Here is an 18508-nt window from a genome sequence, read left to right on the forward strand (position 1 = left end):
TCCTCTCCCCAGATCAGTTTGCATGTGGCCCCTGGGCTGTGACAGTCTTGGCTCCTCTCCCCAGAGCAGTGTGCATGTGGCCCCTGGGCTGTGACAGTCTTGGCTCCTCTCCCCAGAGCAGTGTGCATGTGGCCCCTGGGCTGTGACAGTCTTGGCTCCTCTCCCCAGATCAGTGTGCATGTGGCCCCTGGGCTGTGACAGTCTTGGCTCCTCTCCCCAGATCAGTGTGCATGTGGCCCCTGGGCTGTGACAGTCTTGGCTCCTCTCCCCAGATCAGTTTGCATGTGGCCCCTGGGCTGTGACAGTCTTGGCTCCTCTCCCCAGATCAGTGTGCATGTGGCCCCTGGGCTGTGACAGTCTTGGCTCCTCTCCCCAGAGCAGTGTGCATGTGGCCCCTGGGCTGTGACAGTCTTGGCTCCTCTCCCCAGATCAGTTTGCATGTGGCCCCTGGGCTGTGACAGTCTTGGCTCCTCTCCCCAGAGCAGTGTGCATGTGGCCCCTGGGCTGTGACAGTCTTGGCTCCTCTCCCCAGATCAGTTTGCATGTGGCCCCTGGGCTGTGACAGTCTTGGCTCCTCTCCCCAGAGCAGTGTGCATGTGGCCCCTGGGCTGTGACAGTCTTGGCTCCTCTCCCCAGAGCAGTGTGCATGTGGCCCCTGGGCTGTGACAGTCTTGGCTCCTCTCCCCAGAGCAGTGTGCATGTGGCCCCTGGGCTGTGACAGTCTTGGCTCCTCTCCCCAGATCAGTGTGCATGTGGCCCCTGGGCTGTGACAGTCTTGGCTCCTCTCCCCAGAGCAGTGTGCATGTGGCCCCTGGGCTGTGACAGTCTTGGCTCCTCTCCCCAGAGCAGTGTGCACACCCCCAGCAGCAGCCTCACTCAGTGTGTGACCTGCTCTCTGCAGTCAGCGCCCGGATCCAGCTGTCAGCTCCACTCCGGGATTTCCCTCCCTCCCCCATATACTCAGTGCAGCTTTTGGTTTTGGTTCAAAGAAAGCGACAAGGCTCCCCTTAGCTGGATGATGATGGTGATGATGAGGATGCCACACTGAAGTCTGGGCGATCTGAAGGCACAGCAGCCTTGGGCATGGACTCCCTCATTCATATCATGGATGGCATTGTGCTCCAGGATATTGCAGAGGACAGCACAGGAGACATACCCATTCGTCCTGCCAGCAGATGCATGGTGTAGTCAGCAGCCCTGGCACTGCAGGCAGGACAAGGGATCCTCGGAAAGGAGCACACTGGCATTTTTTGACTCTTGCTTGGAAGATCAGCCCTCTTCTGCGGGGGACTGGCCACAGGGTGGATGCCAGGCTTTTATTGCTAATGGGATTTCTTGCTGCAAGCTGGGACGGTGATCCTCCTCATCCCCGGGCAGGGCTGCATCCACAGGGCACTTGTCAGTGACTGGCACTTTTTTCTTTCCAGAGTGTCTTGTGTAACAGTATGAAGGATCCCTCATGTATGAGCACTGGTCATGCGAGCATGGCAGTGTATGGCACAATGGACCCTCTGGAGTTTGATGTTAGCCCAGTGAAACGCTTGAAAACTCAGTATCCTTTCCCCTATCTCTTCGCAGAGGAGGCCTATCAAAAACTGGCCAGTGAGACCCTGGAGGAGCTGGACTGGTGCTTGGACCAGCTGGAAACCTTACAAACCAGGCACTCTGTCAGTGAGATGGCCTCAAACAAGGTAAGACCACTATTTGTTCTATAGATCAAGGGGAGGGTTGTTGCAGATGCTTCTTACTCTTTGCTATGTCAAGTCATTGCAGCGGTGCAAGGGTTAATCGTGCCCAGTAGCGAATGCATTGCAGGGCTGCCTGTGAAGGGTTAATTGTCTCCTTGTCGTTTTGGTGGCAGAGGTTAAATGCTCCTGGTGGTGACGCTTGTTTGGGGTTAGGGCTGCAGGGCATTTTTCTTGATCTATGGCTCCTATGAGCGGTATGCCGCCTCCAGATGCATTCTGGATTGTAGTGTACACTATGTGTTCATGCACAGTTCACACCAGGTTCACCCTAGGGGTGTCCCCTCCAAGGGCCGAAAGTTTAATATTATTATTTTTTTTGAAGCATGCCAATGGAACGGTGCCCACCGCACTGTTCCCATCATGTCGGAGCCGTTACTGTGACTCATGCAGCTGGTTCTGCGTCCCGTCAAAGAAGCGTGATGTGTGTTTATCACGACGAACATGGAGGCTCACTTCACGGATCGTCCCTATGGTTTGTGTCCAGTGGCATGGCGAAGGACTTGCAGTGGACAAGACCGTCTGTAGGGCTTTGCCTCCATCACCAGATGCGTTGTATCCTATCATGCCACAAACAAATCGTATCGTCCGCTGTCTCCTATAAGTATTGTACAGGGTGGGCGGTATTATATAGTGGGTTACTGTGCATGTATAATGTATGGCGCTATGTACACTGCATGCCGAAATATTACACTCTACTGCTCAATGTGTCCTCTGGCAACAGCGAAGGGGTAAATGAATGCTGGTCCTCCAGGCCGGGAGCGTGTTCTAAATCCCTGACATGTTTATGCCGCCACTTGAACTAATTTACATTCAGGGAAAGTAAACTTGCATGCAGCTGCAGCAGCTATGTGACCGAGCAGCTCTCGCATGTGTCATGGTGGCGGGTAACATCAATATACAGATGTAGCACGGTCATCCGGGGTCTTACAGAAGACTGTGGGTATAACCTACCGCAGGATCTTAACTCGGTAACAATGCAAAAACCAAATGTTTTATGTTCTGCTACATCTGTATATCATAGACCTAAAGGTACACATTTATAATGAAAATAAGACACCGAGAGGGCCCAGCATTGCCCCAATAGTTTCAGCAAAGGTCAGTAACGTTGCATTCAGTCGCCATTTGCAGGTTTGTTTTGGCCGCTACGGTATGGTCATTGTGGAGAACCTTTGGTCCTTAGGTCTAAGCTGATTAGAGTCCACCTCCCATTATAGCATTCAGGCCATAAGCCTCACATATGCTTCTGCTGATGGCAGTGACAACAACCTCATTAGGGTACGTCACACGGTCAGGTTTCTGGATGCGGTTTTGAAAGCCGTGGAGAGAAAATATTAAGGACAGATATGATCTCTCTTTTTAAACTGACTCTTGGTTTTGGCTTTCAAAAACCTGACCGTGTGACTGTACTCTTAAAGGTTCTTGAAGACTATAGCTCATGGTGTATACGTTTTTTTTCTGAACATGAACATTAGGCTATGCATCATGCGCGTGTTGTGCTCAATCTTCCGTTTAGGTGTCTATGCCACATATATAATAGAATTAAATATCATGTATCTGCACCACTATGTGTCCGTCTAGAGATGGAGCAGACATCATTTCAGAAGACGGCATGCATTATCATCTCACAATAATGCACCCCCCCCCCCCCAAGATCATTTTTAAGCTCTGCTACATACATACATATATATATACATTTTCAGATATGTCGCCGTGTAAGGCCGTTCTGTGCTCTTGAGAGGTCTTTCTTCTCCCCTTTGATATTGACATTGTTTATGTGCTCGGTGGGCATTCAGAGCGGATAAACATTTCTGCCTGTGTTCTGAAAACACGATGTGTTCCTTGACTGTGGAGATGTTTGCTCACCTCGATGTTCCTGGTCGTGAAAGCTTTATTTGTTGAGAGACGGAGCTCCCTTGTTACTTCTGATGTGAAGGTCACTTGCCATGAAGTCACACCCACTATTACATCAGTAAATTAATATTACAGTCACACTCTTCGCCGAGCGCCCATGCTTCTAACGAGTGTCCGTGTTCCTATCTCAAGGCCGCACATACGTACATTCGTGCTGGGAAGAATTCTTTATTATTGTACAATTTTTATTGTTGCTATGGCATTTATGACGAAATGTGATGTGACTTGGGTCCTCAGTCACTGCTCATTTCGGAGGAGCTCTTCCATTGTAGACTTCTTTTGATGCCCTACTCCCAATTCCCTAGAACTAAGTTTTTTAAAACATCACGCTCCACTTCCATTTGAGTTGTCTACCTGTGTAAGACCCAGGACTGTACAGCAGTTTTGTCTGTGCCTTTAGTCATTTATTTGATAGGAAAATTATTGCGACTCCTTTGTTATTGGGCCTGAAATCTTCTCTGAGGGGTTGTCACTAGGGATGAGCGAACTTCGGTTTTTAGGTTCGGCTTACAAGGTTTGGTTTATCTAAGAATTCGGTTATGGATTCTGCTACCATGGACCATAACTTATCGTCCATGGTAGCGATCTCCATAACAGAATTCTTAGATAACCCCAACCTTGTACTCCGAACTTGAAAACAGAAGTTCCCTCAACACTAGTTGTCACTTGTCTACCAGTCTTGGCAGGTGCACACAGTCATTCCTTAGACTAAGTTCCACCCCTTAAGGCAGGGTTCACATCACCGTTTATTTTTCCATTCTTCTGACCCATCAGAAGAACAGAAAAATACGGATCAGAAGAACAGAACAATAAACGATGAAGTGAACCCGGCCTAAGAAACATCCAGGAACATAGGTATAGTGGGTACAGAGGTAGTAATTGCTCCTGAAGGGACCCAAAGACCCCTCTTCCAAATAAAAGAAGCCTGTATTATAAATGACACATGGTAGGTGGGGGTCATGTTACAAATTTTTCATCGGGGGCCGAAGAGCTTCAAGTTATGTCTTTAGAAGTATTAGAAAACAGTGGCTGGAATGAGGCTTCATGGGACGTAACAAAAGTGTAAAAATAATCTAAATATGCATTTTGTGTCTGTAATTTGCAGCCGTTTTAATAGTTGTCCTATAAGTGTTAAGAATAAATACCTAGGCCTCCTGCATACAACTGTATCCGTTTTGTGATCCACAAATAACAGATCCTCTAAATACGGATGGGGTCCATGTGCATTTCGCAATTTTTACGGGAACCACTGTAAAAAAAAGCTATTCTTGTCTGCAGAACAGACAAGAATAGGACAGGTTCTATCATTTGCAGTATGGCTGCACGTATGCGGACAGCACATGGATGACATCATTGTGCTGACTGTTGTTTTTTTCAATCCCATATGAATGAATCAGTCCATGAGTAAATGCGATTGGACATGGACCAAGAGGTCTAGGTTAATTTCACACACGTGAGTTTTCCGTCCGGATGTAATGAACGCATATCATCCGGACTGAATCGCGGCTTTCGCACATCATCTTCGTTCAGGAAAAACTGCAGGATGTTCTGTATTGTGCGTTTTCCACCCAGCCCTGGCCTCATAGAAATGAATGGGGCTTGCTTTAAAAACGGAAGGCATGCGGAGGCAATGTGTCTTTCACTGATGGTTGACAGGACGATGTAGAGTATTATTCTTCAGTTTTTCTTCATGTGTGTGAAAAACCCATCCAAACTGATCCACGTGGAAAACACTGAAACACGATGCAGCAGCAGACAAAAGTGATTCAACTTGCGTGCAAAACCATCAGTTTTTCCCTGAACAGACCCTGACTCATTCCATTCTACTCGTGTGAAATAAGCCTCAGGCCCCTTGCACACGACCGTATGTATTTTTCAGTCCGCAAAAAACGGATCAGCAAAAAATACGGATGACATCCGTGTGCATTCCGTATTTTGCGGAACGGAACAGCTGGCCCTGATAGAACAGTACTATCCTTGTCCGTAATGCGGACAATAATAGGGCATGTTCTACTTTTTTGCGGAATGGAAATACAGACATCCGGAATGCTCACGGAGTAACTTCGGACCTATTGAAGTGAATGGTTCTGCATACGGTCAGCAAAAAAACCGGAACGGACACGGAAAGAAAATACGTTTGTGTGCAAGAGGCCTTAGGGTACGTTGACATGGTGGAGCTTATCCATGACAGAATCCTCTGCATATCCCACGGCAGAGACCGCTGCGCTGCAGTTTCTGCTGTGGGTTTTCATGTGGACCAACTCTAGGTTTAGTTTCATTGAATGGATCTAAACCACGAGCAGATTCCCCACCCCCACCCCACTGCATCTTTGAGAGGGGTCCACGTGGTAACTGCACCAAGAATGGTCCTGTATAGTTTTGGCACAGTCTTGAAAACCACATGGCAAAACCCCTTAGCCGCGTGAAGTGTGGCGTGGCCTCCCATTGAAAACAATTTTAGGCAGTTTCAGCACAGATTTGGCATCGAAACCCATGCCCAAAATCCTCTGTGTAAACCTACCCTTATGGAGCTGGAGATGCTCTTCAATTGTAAGAGGTCCTTCATTGGAAGACTGCCGATATAATGCCATGTGAAGGCACCCTATGGTAGCAGTTGCAGCACCAACATCTCTGCTGTGTATTTGAGGTCTAAAGCCAAACCTGGAGACAGTCTCTCCGGCAGATCCACCCTAGCACTTCTAGAAACTGGCAACTGGTTAAGGGCTCATGCACATGAACGTATTTTCTTTCCGTGTCCGTTCCGTTTTTATTTCAATGGGTCCGCAAAAAAACGGATTTTTTTCCATATGCATTCCGTTTCTGTATGTCCGTATTTCCGTTCCGCAAAAAAATACAACATGTCCTACGCACATGGGCCGGTGTCCAATTTTTGCGGATCTGTGCCGCAAAGCACCACATTCGTGTAAATGTAGCCTACAATGCAGGAAAAAAACTGTGTGAAATTCCCCTATGGGTACAGACACAAGTGGCAGACACACAACAGATTTTCTGCAGAGGAATTGTGTATGGAAAATCTGCAGTGTTTACAGTTACAGCCAAGTGGATGAAAAAAAATAATAAAAAATTCTCATCCCAATCTCATTCACACACTACAGAAAAATCTGCAGCATGTCAATTTATACTGAAGATTTCTGCTGCAGATTTCATCCTTTCCAATCCGATTGACCCATTTAACCTCTTAGATGCCGTGGTTAATAGCAACCGTGGCATCTAAGTAGTTCAGAGGGATGGGGCTTGCTCTCTGTCATTGCCACCCTGTGAATGAGATTGCGGGTGCTGATGTCCAAGTATGGCAAGAGCCTAATAAGGCCTTCAGATATGCCTGCAGTGTATATTCCCTATCAGGCTATGCCAGAGGTGCAGTTTAATAGTGCCTGTCAGAATTGTACTGACAGTATAATACACTACACTGCATAAGTAGTACAGTGTATAATAGAAGCGAGCAGAAGATCACTTGTCAAGTTCACTTCTGGGGCTTATAAACTGTAAACATTTTTATAAAAGTTAAAGTTTTGCTAAATAAAATAAAAAAATCTCCAAGCCAAGAAATGTACACCTTCTTTCTTTAAAAAAATGCTTTTTAATGGTGAAAACAATTGCAAAAATAACCCTCCTTCCTCATGTTTGGTATTGTTACATCTCACTACCCGCACTTTACAATGAAAAAAGAAAAACACAATGCCAGAATTGCTGTTTTTGCTTATTCCGGACCCCCCCAAAAAGATAAAAAAAAGTGATTAACAAGAGTTATGTACCCCAAATGGCACCAATGAAAACTACAAATCGTCCCACAAAAATCAAGCCCTCACACAGCTCTGTAGAAAGAAAAATAACAAAGTTATGGGTCAGTGGATGCGGCGATTCAAAAACATTTTAATTTTTTAGAAAATAGGGGCTTTTTTTCTGCAAAAGTAGTAAAACCTTAAAAAAAAATAACTACAGTATTTATTTCATATTGTTGTAATCATTCAGAACCAGAGAATAACGTTATTGTGTTAGTTATGCTGAAGAATGAATGCTGCAAAATTTATAACAGAAAAACTCAGTGGCGGTATTGCTGTTTTTTCCCATCTTGCCCCAAGAAAGTCAATAGAAGAGGACATTAAAGACGGTTCCCTTCAGTTGTATGGGGCTGTTGGTCAGTGAAAACGGATAGAAATTGAACATGTATTTTATGACTTCCGTTATTCACTGGCCATAAAATAACCCAATAGGCTACCATTGTTCTTAAAACGGATGTGTCACGTGTCCCCTTGTCACTGTAGCCTTACTTTTTTCGGTTTAGCCATTTTCTTAAAACCAGTGTTGGGTGCCTCCAGTGGGACTCAACTTCTAAAGTAGGGACAATGTAATCACCGTGCTGGGGAGTCCTCGTATTCACGAGCTTTAGGGCTCATGCATGCGAATGTATGTATTTTGCTGTCCACAAAAAAATACGGATGACGTTGTGTGACATCTGTATTGTGTACATTCGTACATTGCCCCCACAGGTAAAGCAGTACAACTTTCCTTTTAAATCAATGAGCCGTCTACCTAATGTTCAGACACGTCTGGTCTTCCAGTGCAAGAAATGCTCTTTGCCGAACCAGGGCCCTCTGCCCCATCAACTCGAATTGTAAGCCAGACAACCCCTTTATAAAAGAAGTTAATTTTAAAGGAAAAAAAAGGAAGTTGCTGGTCCTACTAGAGGACATCTTCTGCATCATTGTGAGCTGAGGGCCACAGTGAATTGAGAAGTTCAGTATTGACCTTTTATTCCAACCATGCCAGACAGTAACATCATAGGTTACTGCAGGCGGGTTACTTAGCGACATTTCCAATGCAAAGTGTCAACAGTGACCATTTTATAGCGTAGAACATCTGCAGCATCACAAAAACAGACGGATGCCCTGTTCTGCTGGAACGTAGGAACATCATTAACATGATAATTAATGATATACCGTAATCTTGTATTAACGTCTGGTTCATATGAGGACTGTAGATGATGTATTCTGGTACTTGGAGTAAATCTCAGTGGTTTCTTAAGTTATTGCTAAAAAGAGACTTTCTTACGTTGCTGCTAACAAATTGATTCATCTTTGGCCTCATGCACACGAACGGATTTTGCTTCCGTGTCCGTTCCGTTTCTTTTTTGCGGAAAGCCTAGTATCAGAGAACATGTTCCCTCAGCAGCTCAGGGGAGAAGGAAGCCGTCTCTCCCTCCTCCCTGTGCTGCCGCTGCTGCTGCCACCAGTGGGAGGAGGAGGGGCTATGGCCACTGCTGCCACCAATGGGAGGAGGAGGGGCTGTGGCCACTGCGCCACCAATGAAGATAACTCACCCATTAAATCAAATACAGGAGGTGGCTGCCGGCTGCAGAATCACATACCCGGCATCCGATCTCTATGACAGGGAGCTGCGATCAGCGGCAGTTAACACCTGAGGGGTTAACTGCCGCCTCCTGTATTTGTATTAAACATTAGTTCACTTCATTGGTGTCGCAGTGCACCCCCCCCCCCAGTATTAAAAACATTGGTGGTGCAGTGCGCCCTCCCCCCACCCCAGTATTAAAAACATTGTTGGTGCAGTACACCCCCCCAAACCCCCAGTATTAAAGTCATTGGTGGCGCAGTGCGCCCCCCCAGTATAAAATCATTGGTGGCAGTGGCCACAAGGTCCCCTCCCCCCTCTTCATTGGTGGTGCAGTGGTAGCTTCTGATCGGAGCCCCAGCAGTGTAATCGCGGGGCTCCGATCGGCTGCCATGGTAAGCTCCCTGCTGCTGCTGTGTGTGCAAAGCCCAGGGCAGCAGGGAGAGTGTAAGATCCTATTCACCCTAATAGAGCTCTTGGCCGTGTAAGAGTTTCTGCCCTGTAAGTCAAGTGGCAGGTGAACGCTCCTTAACCTGCAGGGACAAAAACCCCACAGGTGAAGAAGTCCTGCTGCTGAGACAAATCGATTTGTTCCTCCCTAGTTGCTAAATAATAGCCATTTTACAGCTTTTTAAAGGAATTTTCCAGTTTCAGCAAATACATACAAATATATTTTTTTTGTATAATGAGAATTTATGCATGAATTCCTCACTGTTTCCAAGACCTCTGCTTGCTGTCATTCAATAAGAATCTTCACGGTATACTTCTACTGGAGAATAATCTGTTATGTGATGGAAACATACGGTAGTTACATGGCCCTTTATGAAACATACTAGGGATCGACCGATATTGATTTTTTAGGGCCGATACCGATACCGATAATTTGTGAACTTTCAGGCCGATAGCCGATAATTTATACCGATATTCTGGGAATTTTCATTTTTGAAAAAAAAATTAAAATTCCCACAAATCTGCTGAAAATGTATGTTTATTGTTAATGTGTATTTTTATTTTTTTGTAAATCTTTCTTTTTCATTTATATTTAATATATTGGTGTTTTTATTTTTATTACTTTTTTTTTTTTAACTAACTTTTAGCCCCCTTAGGGACTAGAACCCTTGTCCTATTCACCCTGATAGAGATCTATCAGGGTGAATAGGAGCTCACACTGTCCCTGCTGCTGTGTGCTTTGTGCACACAGCAGCATGGAGCTTATCATGGCAGCCAGGGCTTCAATAGCGTCCTGGCTGCCATGGTAACCGATCGGAGCCCCAGCATTACACTGCTGGGGCTCCGATCGGAGGAGCAGGGGAGAGTAAATCCTGTGGGGGGCGCACTGCGACTGGGTTGAGGGGGGGGGGGGGGGCGCACCACTGCTTAATACTGGGGGGGAGGGGGGGGCGCACTGCGCCACCAATGCTTAATACTGGGGGGGCTTGGGGGGGGTGGGGCGCACTGCGCCACCAATGCCTAATATTGGGGGGGAGGGGGGGCGCACTGCGCCACCAATGTCTGATACTGGGGGGCTTGGGGGGGCGCACTGCGCCACCAATGAATCTTAATTTAATATACAGGAGGCGGGAGCTGGCTGCAGGATCACATAGCCGGCTCCCGACCTCTATGAGCAGTAGCTGCGATCCGCGGCACCTGAGGAGTTAACTACCGCAGATCGCAGCTACAGCTCATAGAGGCCGGGAGCCGGCCATGTGATTCTGCAGCCAGCTCCCGCCTCCTGTATATGAATTAATGTGAGATTAAGCTTCATTGGTGGCGCAGTGGCCATAGCTCCTCCCCTCCTCTTGTCCCCTGTCCTCCCATTGGCTGGAGCGGCAGCAGCACAGGGGGAGGAGACACTGCTCCTTCTCCCCTGTGCTGCTGCTGAGGGAACACGGAGAGCGCTGTCAGCAGCGCGATCTGTGTTCCCAGGACGTTATCGGAATATCGGCAAAATAAATGCCGATACCGATAACGTTCAAAATCCTGAATATCGGCCGATAATATCGGTAAATCCGATAATCGGTCGATCCCTAAAACATACCTGTGATAACTGTACTGTACCTGTGTGTCCATTACATGACCGGGCAGATCGCTATCCACTGGAAGCAAACAATAAAGGGTCCTATTGAATGAAGTCAATGCAGAAATCTTGAAAAACACAAGGAATCGCTGCAGAAAGTGTAATGGAAAATCCTTTATCTTTTCATTAACATTTAGTTGGTGAAATTGGAGTAACTTCTAGTACTGGGAAGCAGTGGGCTAGGGATCCTTCAGAACCTCTGATAATTCAGCACATAAATAATAAACTAGTGATGTATCGTCCTATAAACGTGCGGTACTGTGTAACAGAAAAATACTGCAAAGAAGAATGCTAATGGTAATAGTTTATTTTTATCAATTAGCAAAAGGGAATAAACGATAGAGAAATCTAATAATCTAGTATTCACCCTTTGCATCCATTCTTCTAGGTACACCTGCTCTCACTTTTTTTGAGGGAACTTCAAGGGCGTCGTTCCAAGCATTTTGGAGAAATACCCTCAGATCCTCTGTGGATGTAGGCTTGCTCAAATCCTTCTGTCTCTTTATGTAATCCCAGACAGACCCGGTGATGTTGAGATCAGGGCTCTGTCTGTGGAGGCCATATCATCACTTCCAGGACTCCTTGTTCTTCACATTGAAGATAGTTCCTACTGACACAGGCTGGATGTTTGGGGTCGTTGTCCTGCTGCAGAATAAATTTGAAGCCAATGAAACAACTCCCGGACCGGTATTGACTGATGGTTAAGTATCTGCCTGTATTTTTCAGCATTCAAGACCAAATCCACAACTTCATTTGCTGATAATGCGGCCCTGAACTTGCAAGGAACCTCCACCATGCTTCACTGTTGCCCGCAGACCCTCATCATTGTACTGCTCTCCAGCGCTTCAGCCAACCAACCGCCTTCTATTGTAGACAAATATTTATAATTTTGACTCAATAATCCGGAGCACCTGCTGCCATTTTTCTGCGCCCCAGTTCCTATGTTTTTTCACATATCGAGTTGCTTGGTCTTGTTTCCACGTCGAAGGTGTGGCTATTTGGCCAGAATTCTTCCATAAAGACTTCTTCTGACCAGACTCCTCTGAACAGCAGATGGGTGTACATTGGTTGCACTGGATTCTGACCGTTCTTAGCTGATGGCACTGCAGGACATCTGCCGATTTCAAAGAGAAGTAAAAGGCTACTTTCACACTTCGCCGGAACTGCCTGCCGGCAATCTGCATGCAAACGGGCAGCATTTGTAGATGGATCCGGATGTGGATCCATCTTACAAATGCATTGCAAGAACGGATCTGTCTCTTCGGATGTCATCCGGAGAAATGGATCCGTTATATATTTCTTTCACATTTTTACCAGTCTGCGCATGCGCAGACCGGAAAGACGGATCCGGCATTGCAGTATTTTTAATGCCGGATCCGGCACTAATACATTTCAATATAAATGAATGCCGGATCTGGCATTTCGGCAACTGATCCCAAATTTTGGACGGAGGTAATAACGCAGCATGCTGCGGTATTTCCTCCGTCCAAAACGCTGTTCAGTGACTGAACTGAAGACATCCTGAACAGATTGCTCTCCATTCAGAATGCATGGAGATATGCCTGATCAGTTCTTTTCCGGATAGAGCACCTAGGACGGAACTCAGTGCCGGAAAAGAAAAAACGCTAGTGTGAAAGTACCCTTAGCATGATGTGTCTTTCATGTGCTTCACTAAGTTTTCAGGAAATGGAATTAGGGATTGGTCAGGATTAATGGTAGATAATTCTCCATCATCCAATACCACCAGGGTGGCATCGGATTGCCTTTAAATTTAGGCTACTTTCACACTTGCGTTCGGGGCTCCGCTTGTGAGTTCCGTTTAAAGGCTCTCACAAGCGGCCCCGAACGCATCCGTCCAGCCCTAATGCATTCTGAATGGATGCGGATCCGCTCAGAATGCATCAGTCTGGCAGCGTTTGGGCTCCGCTCAGCAGGCGGACACCTGAACGCTGCTTGCAGCGTTCAGGTGTCCGCCTGGCCGTGCGGAGGCAAACGGATCCGTCCAGACTTACAATGGAAGTCAATGGGGACGGATCCGTTTGAATTTGACACAATATGGCTCAATTTTCAAACGGATCCGTCCCCCATTGACTTTCAATGTAAAGTCTGGACGGATCCGTCTGCGGCTACTTTCACACTTAGAATTTTTTTACAATATAATGCAGACGGATCCGTTCTGAACGGATCCATTGTCTGCATCATATGAGCGGATCCGTCTCAGACGGATCCGCTCTGAACGCAAATGTGAAAGTAGCCTTACTCTGCGGCAGGACTACTCCAAACATACAGCCAATGTCATTAAGGGCTCGTTCACACGAATGTTTTTTGCATTCCGTATACGGGACGTTTATTGCGTTGCGTATACGGAACCATTAATTTCTATGGGTCCGCAAAAAAAAAAAAAGGAATATACTCCGTGAGCATTCCGTTTCTGTATGTTCGCATTTCCCTTCCTCTACATTTTGAGTTTTGTCCTATTATTGTCCGCAAATCACGTTCCGTGGCTCCATTCAAGTCAATGGGTCCGTAAAAAAAAAAAAAACAGAACACATACAGAAATGCATCCGTATTGTCTTCTGTATCCGTTTCATTTTTGCGGAACCATCTATTAAAAATGTTATGCCCAGCCCTATTTTTTCTATGTAATTACTGTATATGCCATACGGAAAAACGGAACGGAACAGAAACACAACGGAAACAAAAAAAACAGAACAATGGATCCGTGAAAAACGGTCCGCAAAACACTGAAAAAGCCATACGGTTGTGTGAACAAGCCCTAAGAATTATTTTCAATGTAAAGAAGAACAAGGAGTCCTGGAAAGGATGAAATGGGCCCCACAGAGCCGAGATCTCAACATCATAGAGTCTGTCTGGGATTACATGAAGAGACAGAAGGATTAGAGCAAGCCTACATCCTCACAAGAGCTGTGGTTAGTTCTCCAAGAGGTTTGGAACAACCTCCCTGCTTGAGGTCCTCCAAAAACGGAATACCTGGCAGAATGTATGCTGTTCTAAACTGAAATGGTGGTCACACCAAATATTGATTTGATTTAGATTTCTCTTTTGTTCATTCACTTTGCATTTTGTTAATTGATAAAAATAAACTATTGACTCCTATTTTTGAAACCATTCTTAGGCCTCATGCACACGACCGTTCCGTTTTTTGGTAGCCCATTGTAGAAATGCCTATTCTTGTCCGCAAAACGGACAAGAATAGGGCATGTTTTATTTTATTTTTTGGCGGGGCCACGGAATGGCGCAACGGATGCGGACAGCACACGGAGTGCTGTCCGCATCTTTTGCGGCCCTATTGAAGTGAATGGGTCCGCATCCGTTCCGCAAAAACTGCGGCTCGGATGCGGACCCAAACAACGTGTGCATGAGGCCTTACGTTGCACCATTTTTCCCACACCTGCCTAGCATTTTCCCCCAGTACCGTCTCGTGGTCAGGCACATCACTAGCTGACATTGATCGCACTCTATTGCTTGGGCTATAGATGTTTTCCTTCCTTGGTTTGTGGCTCTCTGTCCTCAGAGCACCTCAGAACATGTGGTTCCTGTAAGCTGTCTGATTTGGACTGATGTCCTGACAATTTGGCTTTTATTATATATTTTATTTTGTTGTTACGATTTACCTTGGTGACGTGAGATGACTCTGAGTCACTGCGACAGCTTCTCTGCTGACTCCACGGACAGGATAGAGGCGTGCTGTGAGCGCTGCGCACTCTGCTGATCATCTGCAGGACATTGGGGTGGAGATTATTTGATTTTTCCTTTTACTGCCCTTTATTATTGGCATTTCGATGAGGCTTCATTCACATTTTGCGTCAGAGGCTTCTTCTATCTCTGATTCCGCTAAATGTGTGCTGCTGTGCTATTTTGTCGATTAAATTACCTGCTCCTTGACAGAAACATAAAGGACAAAGGACCCCATTATAGTCTATGGGGTCTGCTACTGGTTTAAAGTATCGTATTCAGCGCCATCATTTGTGTTGTCCTGCTCCTATAATGGAACAGAGTAAGGGCTCATGTACACGACCATAGTTTCGGTTCGATCCGTATTTTTTGTGGATTGAATGCGACCCATTTATTAAAATTGGGCCCCAAAAGATGCGGAGAGCACACCGTGAGCTGTCCACATCTGTATACCCATTCCATGGCCCTGCGAAAAAGATAGGACATTTCTAGAGGTGGCATAGACGCGGACAGGACGCGGATCTTTGATTTGCAGACTGCAAAATGGATATGACCTTATGGCCTCATGCACACAACCGTTCAGTTTTTTGCGGTCCGCAAAACACGGAAGCCGCCCACGTGCCTTCCGCAATTTGCAGAACGGAACAGGCGTGCCATTGTAAAAATGCCTATTCTTGTCCGCAAAACGGACAAGAATAGGACATGCTGTATTTTCTTTGCGGGGCCACGGAACAGAGCAACGGATTCGGAAAGCACATGGAGTGCTGTCCGCATCTTTTGCAGCCCCATTGAAGTGAATGGGTCCACATCCGAGCCGTAAAAACTGCGGCTCGGATGCGTACCACAACAATGGTCGTGTGCATGCGGCCTATATCTGATGCCTAAGGCCCTATATACATGACCGTCTCCGTTTTGCTGTCTGCAAATCGCTTATCCACAAACTACGGAGACGGTCTGTGTAATCTACATTTTTTTGCCGACCCATTGACTTCATTGGGTCCACATTCCGCATTTTGCAGATCGGAATAGGACATGCTCTATCTTTTGCGGCACAGAGATGCAGTAAGCACACGGGACATCCCAGCCTTAGCATGTTAGGAAATTGCTAATAATACAATTCCCCTATAGAACAGGTAAAACGGTGGCTCTAAGGTGAAGCTACAGCTTCTTTCTTCCAGAAAAAGCGCCACTCCTGTCTATGGGCTGTGCCTGGTATTGCAGCTTGGCTCCAATGAATTGAATGAGGATGAGCTGCAATACCACAAACAACCTGTGGACAGTCGTGGCGCTGCATTTGTAAGAGGGAGCCCATGTTTTTTTATTCCTGGACAATTCCTATAAGACGGAGCACTCGCAATTTGTCTCCAGTGTTTAGCGACAAACTGAAAACTCAATGAGAAAAGGGTATGTGTGGATTTTGCATGTACAGTACATGGGGCCTGTAGTAAATCCCTATAAATTGTAGGCCCCATATAGATGCAAAGTCCACACATACCCTGTATGGCGGCACAGTCTCTGTTTTATATTACATGTGCTTCCATATGAAATTAGAGGCACACAGGAATGCAGTAGGGGCCCATCCATTTTTTGTGTGATCTGTACATCTCAGGTGCATAATGTGGCCCAGTGCATAAGCCCTTGTGCTCTTCAGGCTTTCGTTAATACAAAATTATTGACATTTTCCTTACCATAGACAACCTCTTTAGGCTACATTCACACGACCATATGAATTGCAGAACGGGTGCAGACCCATTCTTTTCAATAGGGCCACAAAAGATGCAAACAGCACACCGCGTGCTGTCCGCTTTCATAGTTCCGTAGTTCCATTCCGCGGCCCAGCAAAAATAAATAAAAAATAGACCATGTCCTATAAGAATAGGCATTTTCTATCATAGCAGTGGCATGTGCGGTGCGAAAATTGCGGAATGGACACGTGCCTGTATCCATGTTTTGCGCATCCATGATTTGCAGATCCGCATAACACGACGGTCATGTGAATGTAGCCTTGGGGTGCTTCCTTTAATCTACTTTGGAAGTTTACACCATGTACTCATATGGAGGAAATACACAGAGCACTCAGTACTTGTTTTACATTTCCGCTTGTGGATTTTGCTGCAGAATTACTGGTGTAGATTGTGTGTTATATTTTTACATCATATATGACGGCGCCCTTAAAGGGTTTTGTCAATTCAGTAAGTGGCATTTATCATGTAGAGAAAGTTAATACAAGGCACTTACTAATGTATTGTGATTGTTCATATTGCCTCCTTTTCTGGCTTGATTCATTTTTCTATCACAAAATGCACTGCTCATATCCAGGGGTTATGGCCACCCAGTAATCCAGCAGCAGTGGCCGTGCTTGTACAATATAGGAAAAAGTACCGGCCTGTGTGCCCTCCCATGGTACTGGCTGCCAGATAAGGCTACTTTCACACTGGCGTTTTGGCTCTCCATTTGTGAGATCCGTTCAGGGCTCTCACCAGCAGTCCAAAATGGATCAGTTTTGCCCTAATTCATTCTGAATGGAAAAGGATCCACTCAGAATGCCCCAGTTTGCCTCCGTTCCGTCTCCATTCTGCTCTGGAAGCGGACACCAAAATGCTGCCTGCAGCGTTTTGCTGTCCGCCTGACGAAACTGAGCCAAACAGATCCGTCCTGACACACAATGTAAGTCAATGGGGATGGATCAGTTTTCTCTGACACAATCTGGCACAATAGAAAACGGATCCATCCCCCATTGACTTTGAATGGAGTTCATGACGGATCCGTCTTGGCGATGTTACAGATAATACAAACTGATCCGTTCATGACGGATGCATGCAGTTGTATTATTGTAACAGATCCGTTTTTGCAGATCCATGATGGATCCACCCAAAACGTGAGTGTGAAAGTAGCCTTAGGCGGCGCTGATTCTTCGTGATTCTTCACATTGACTTATTAAAGAGGACCCATCACCTCTCGTCATGTCTGTTTTACTGACTTCTTGCATTTCTCATGCAATTACCATTTTTTTTCTTATGACTGTATGTTGTGCCCTTCCTCTACCATTCCTACTAGAACTTTTTCAATAAAAGCACATTTGGGTGTTATCTGTGTAGGGTGTGTCTTTACACTGGGGGGAGGGTGGCCCGTCACAGTCTGCCAGTGTGGGGTGTGTCTTTACACTGGGGGGAGGGTGTCCGGCACAGTCTGCCAGTGTGGGGTGTGTCTTTACACTGGGGGGAGGGTGGCCCGTCACAGTCTGCCAGTGTGGGGTGTGTCTTTACACGGGGGAGGGTGGCCTGTCACAGTCTGCCAGTGTGGGGTGTGTCTTTACACTGGGGAGAGGGTGTCCGGCACAGTCTGCCAGTGTGGGGTGTGTCTTTACACTGGGGGGAGGGTGGCCCGTCACTGTCTGCCAGTGTGGGGTGTGTCTTTACACTGGGGGGAGGGTGGCCTGTCACAGTCTGCCAGTGTGGGGTGTGTCTTTACACTGGGGGGAGGGTGGCCCGTCACAGTCTGCCAGTGTGGGGTGTGTCTTTACACGGGGGGAGGGTGTCCGGCACAGTCTGCCAGTGTGGGGTGTGTCTTTACACTGGGGAGGGTGTCGCACAGTCTGCCAGTGTGGGGTGTGTCTTACACTGGGGGAGGGTGGCCGGACAGTCTGCCAGTGTGGGGTGTGTCTTTACACTGGGGGGAGGGTGGCCTGTCACAGTCTGCCAGTGTG

At 46.6% G+C, this 18508-nt stretch overlaps 1 protein-coding gene across 8 annotated transcripts in view; it reads left to right on the forward strand.

Annotated features, from left to right (window-relative positions):
• Window positions 1-18508, forward strand: part of PDE4D (phosphodiesterase 4D) — a 1010209-nt gene that overhangs the window by 920721 nt on the left and 70980 nt on the right. For 6 of the 8 annotated variants that reach the window (XM_044276170.1, XM_044276166.1, XM_044276169.1 and 3 more), the window contains exon 6: window positions 1579-1691. The exons of the other annotated variants lie outside the window; for them this stretch is intronic. In XM_044276170.1, the coding sequence (XP_044132105.1) occupies window positions 1579-1691 (113 nt within the window). The remainder of the gene's footprint in view (window positions 1-1578; window positions 1692-18508) is intronic. 8 annotated transcript variants of the gene reach the window in all.

Source organism: Bufo gargarizans, chromosome 1 (assembly GCF_014858855.1).
Source record: "Bufo gargarizans isolate SCDJY-AF-19 chromosome 1, ASM1485885v1, whole genome shotgun sequence".
NCBI lineage: Eukaryota > Metazoa > Chordata > Amphibia > Anura > Bufonidae > Bufo > Bufo gargarizans.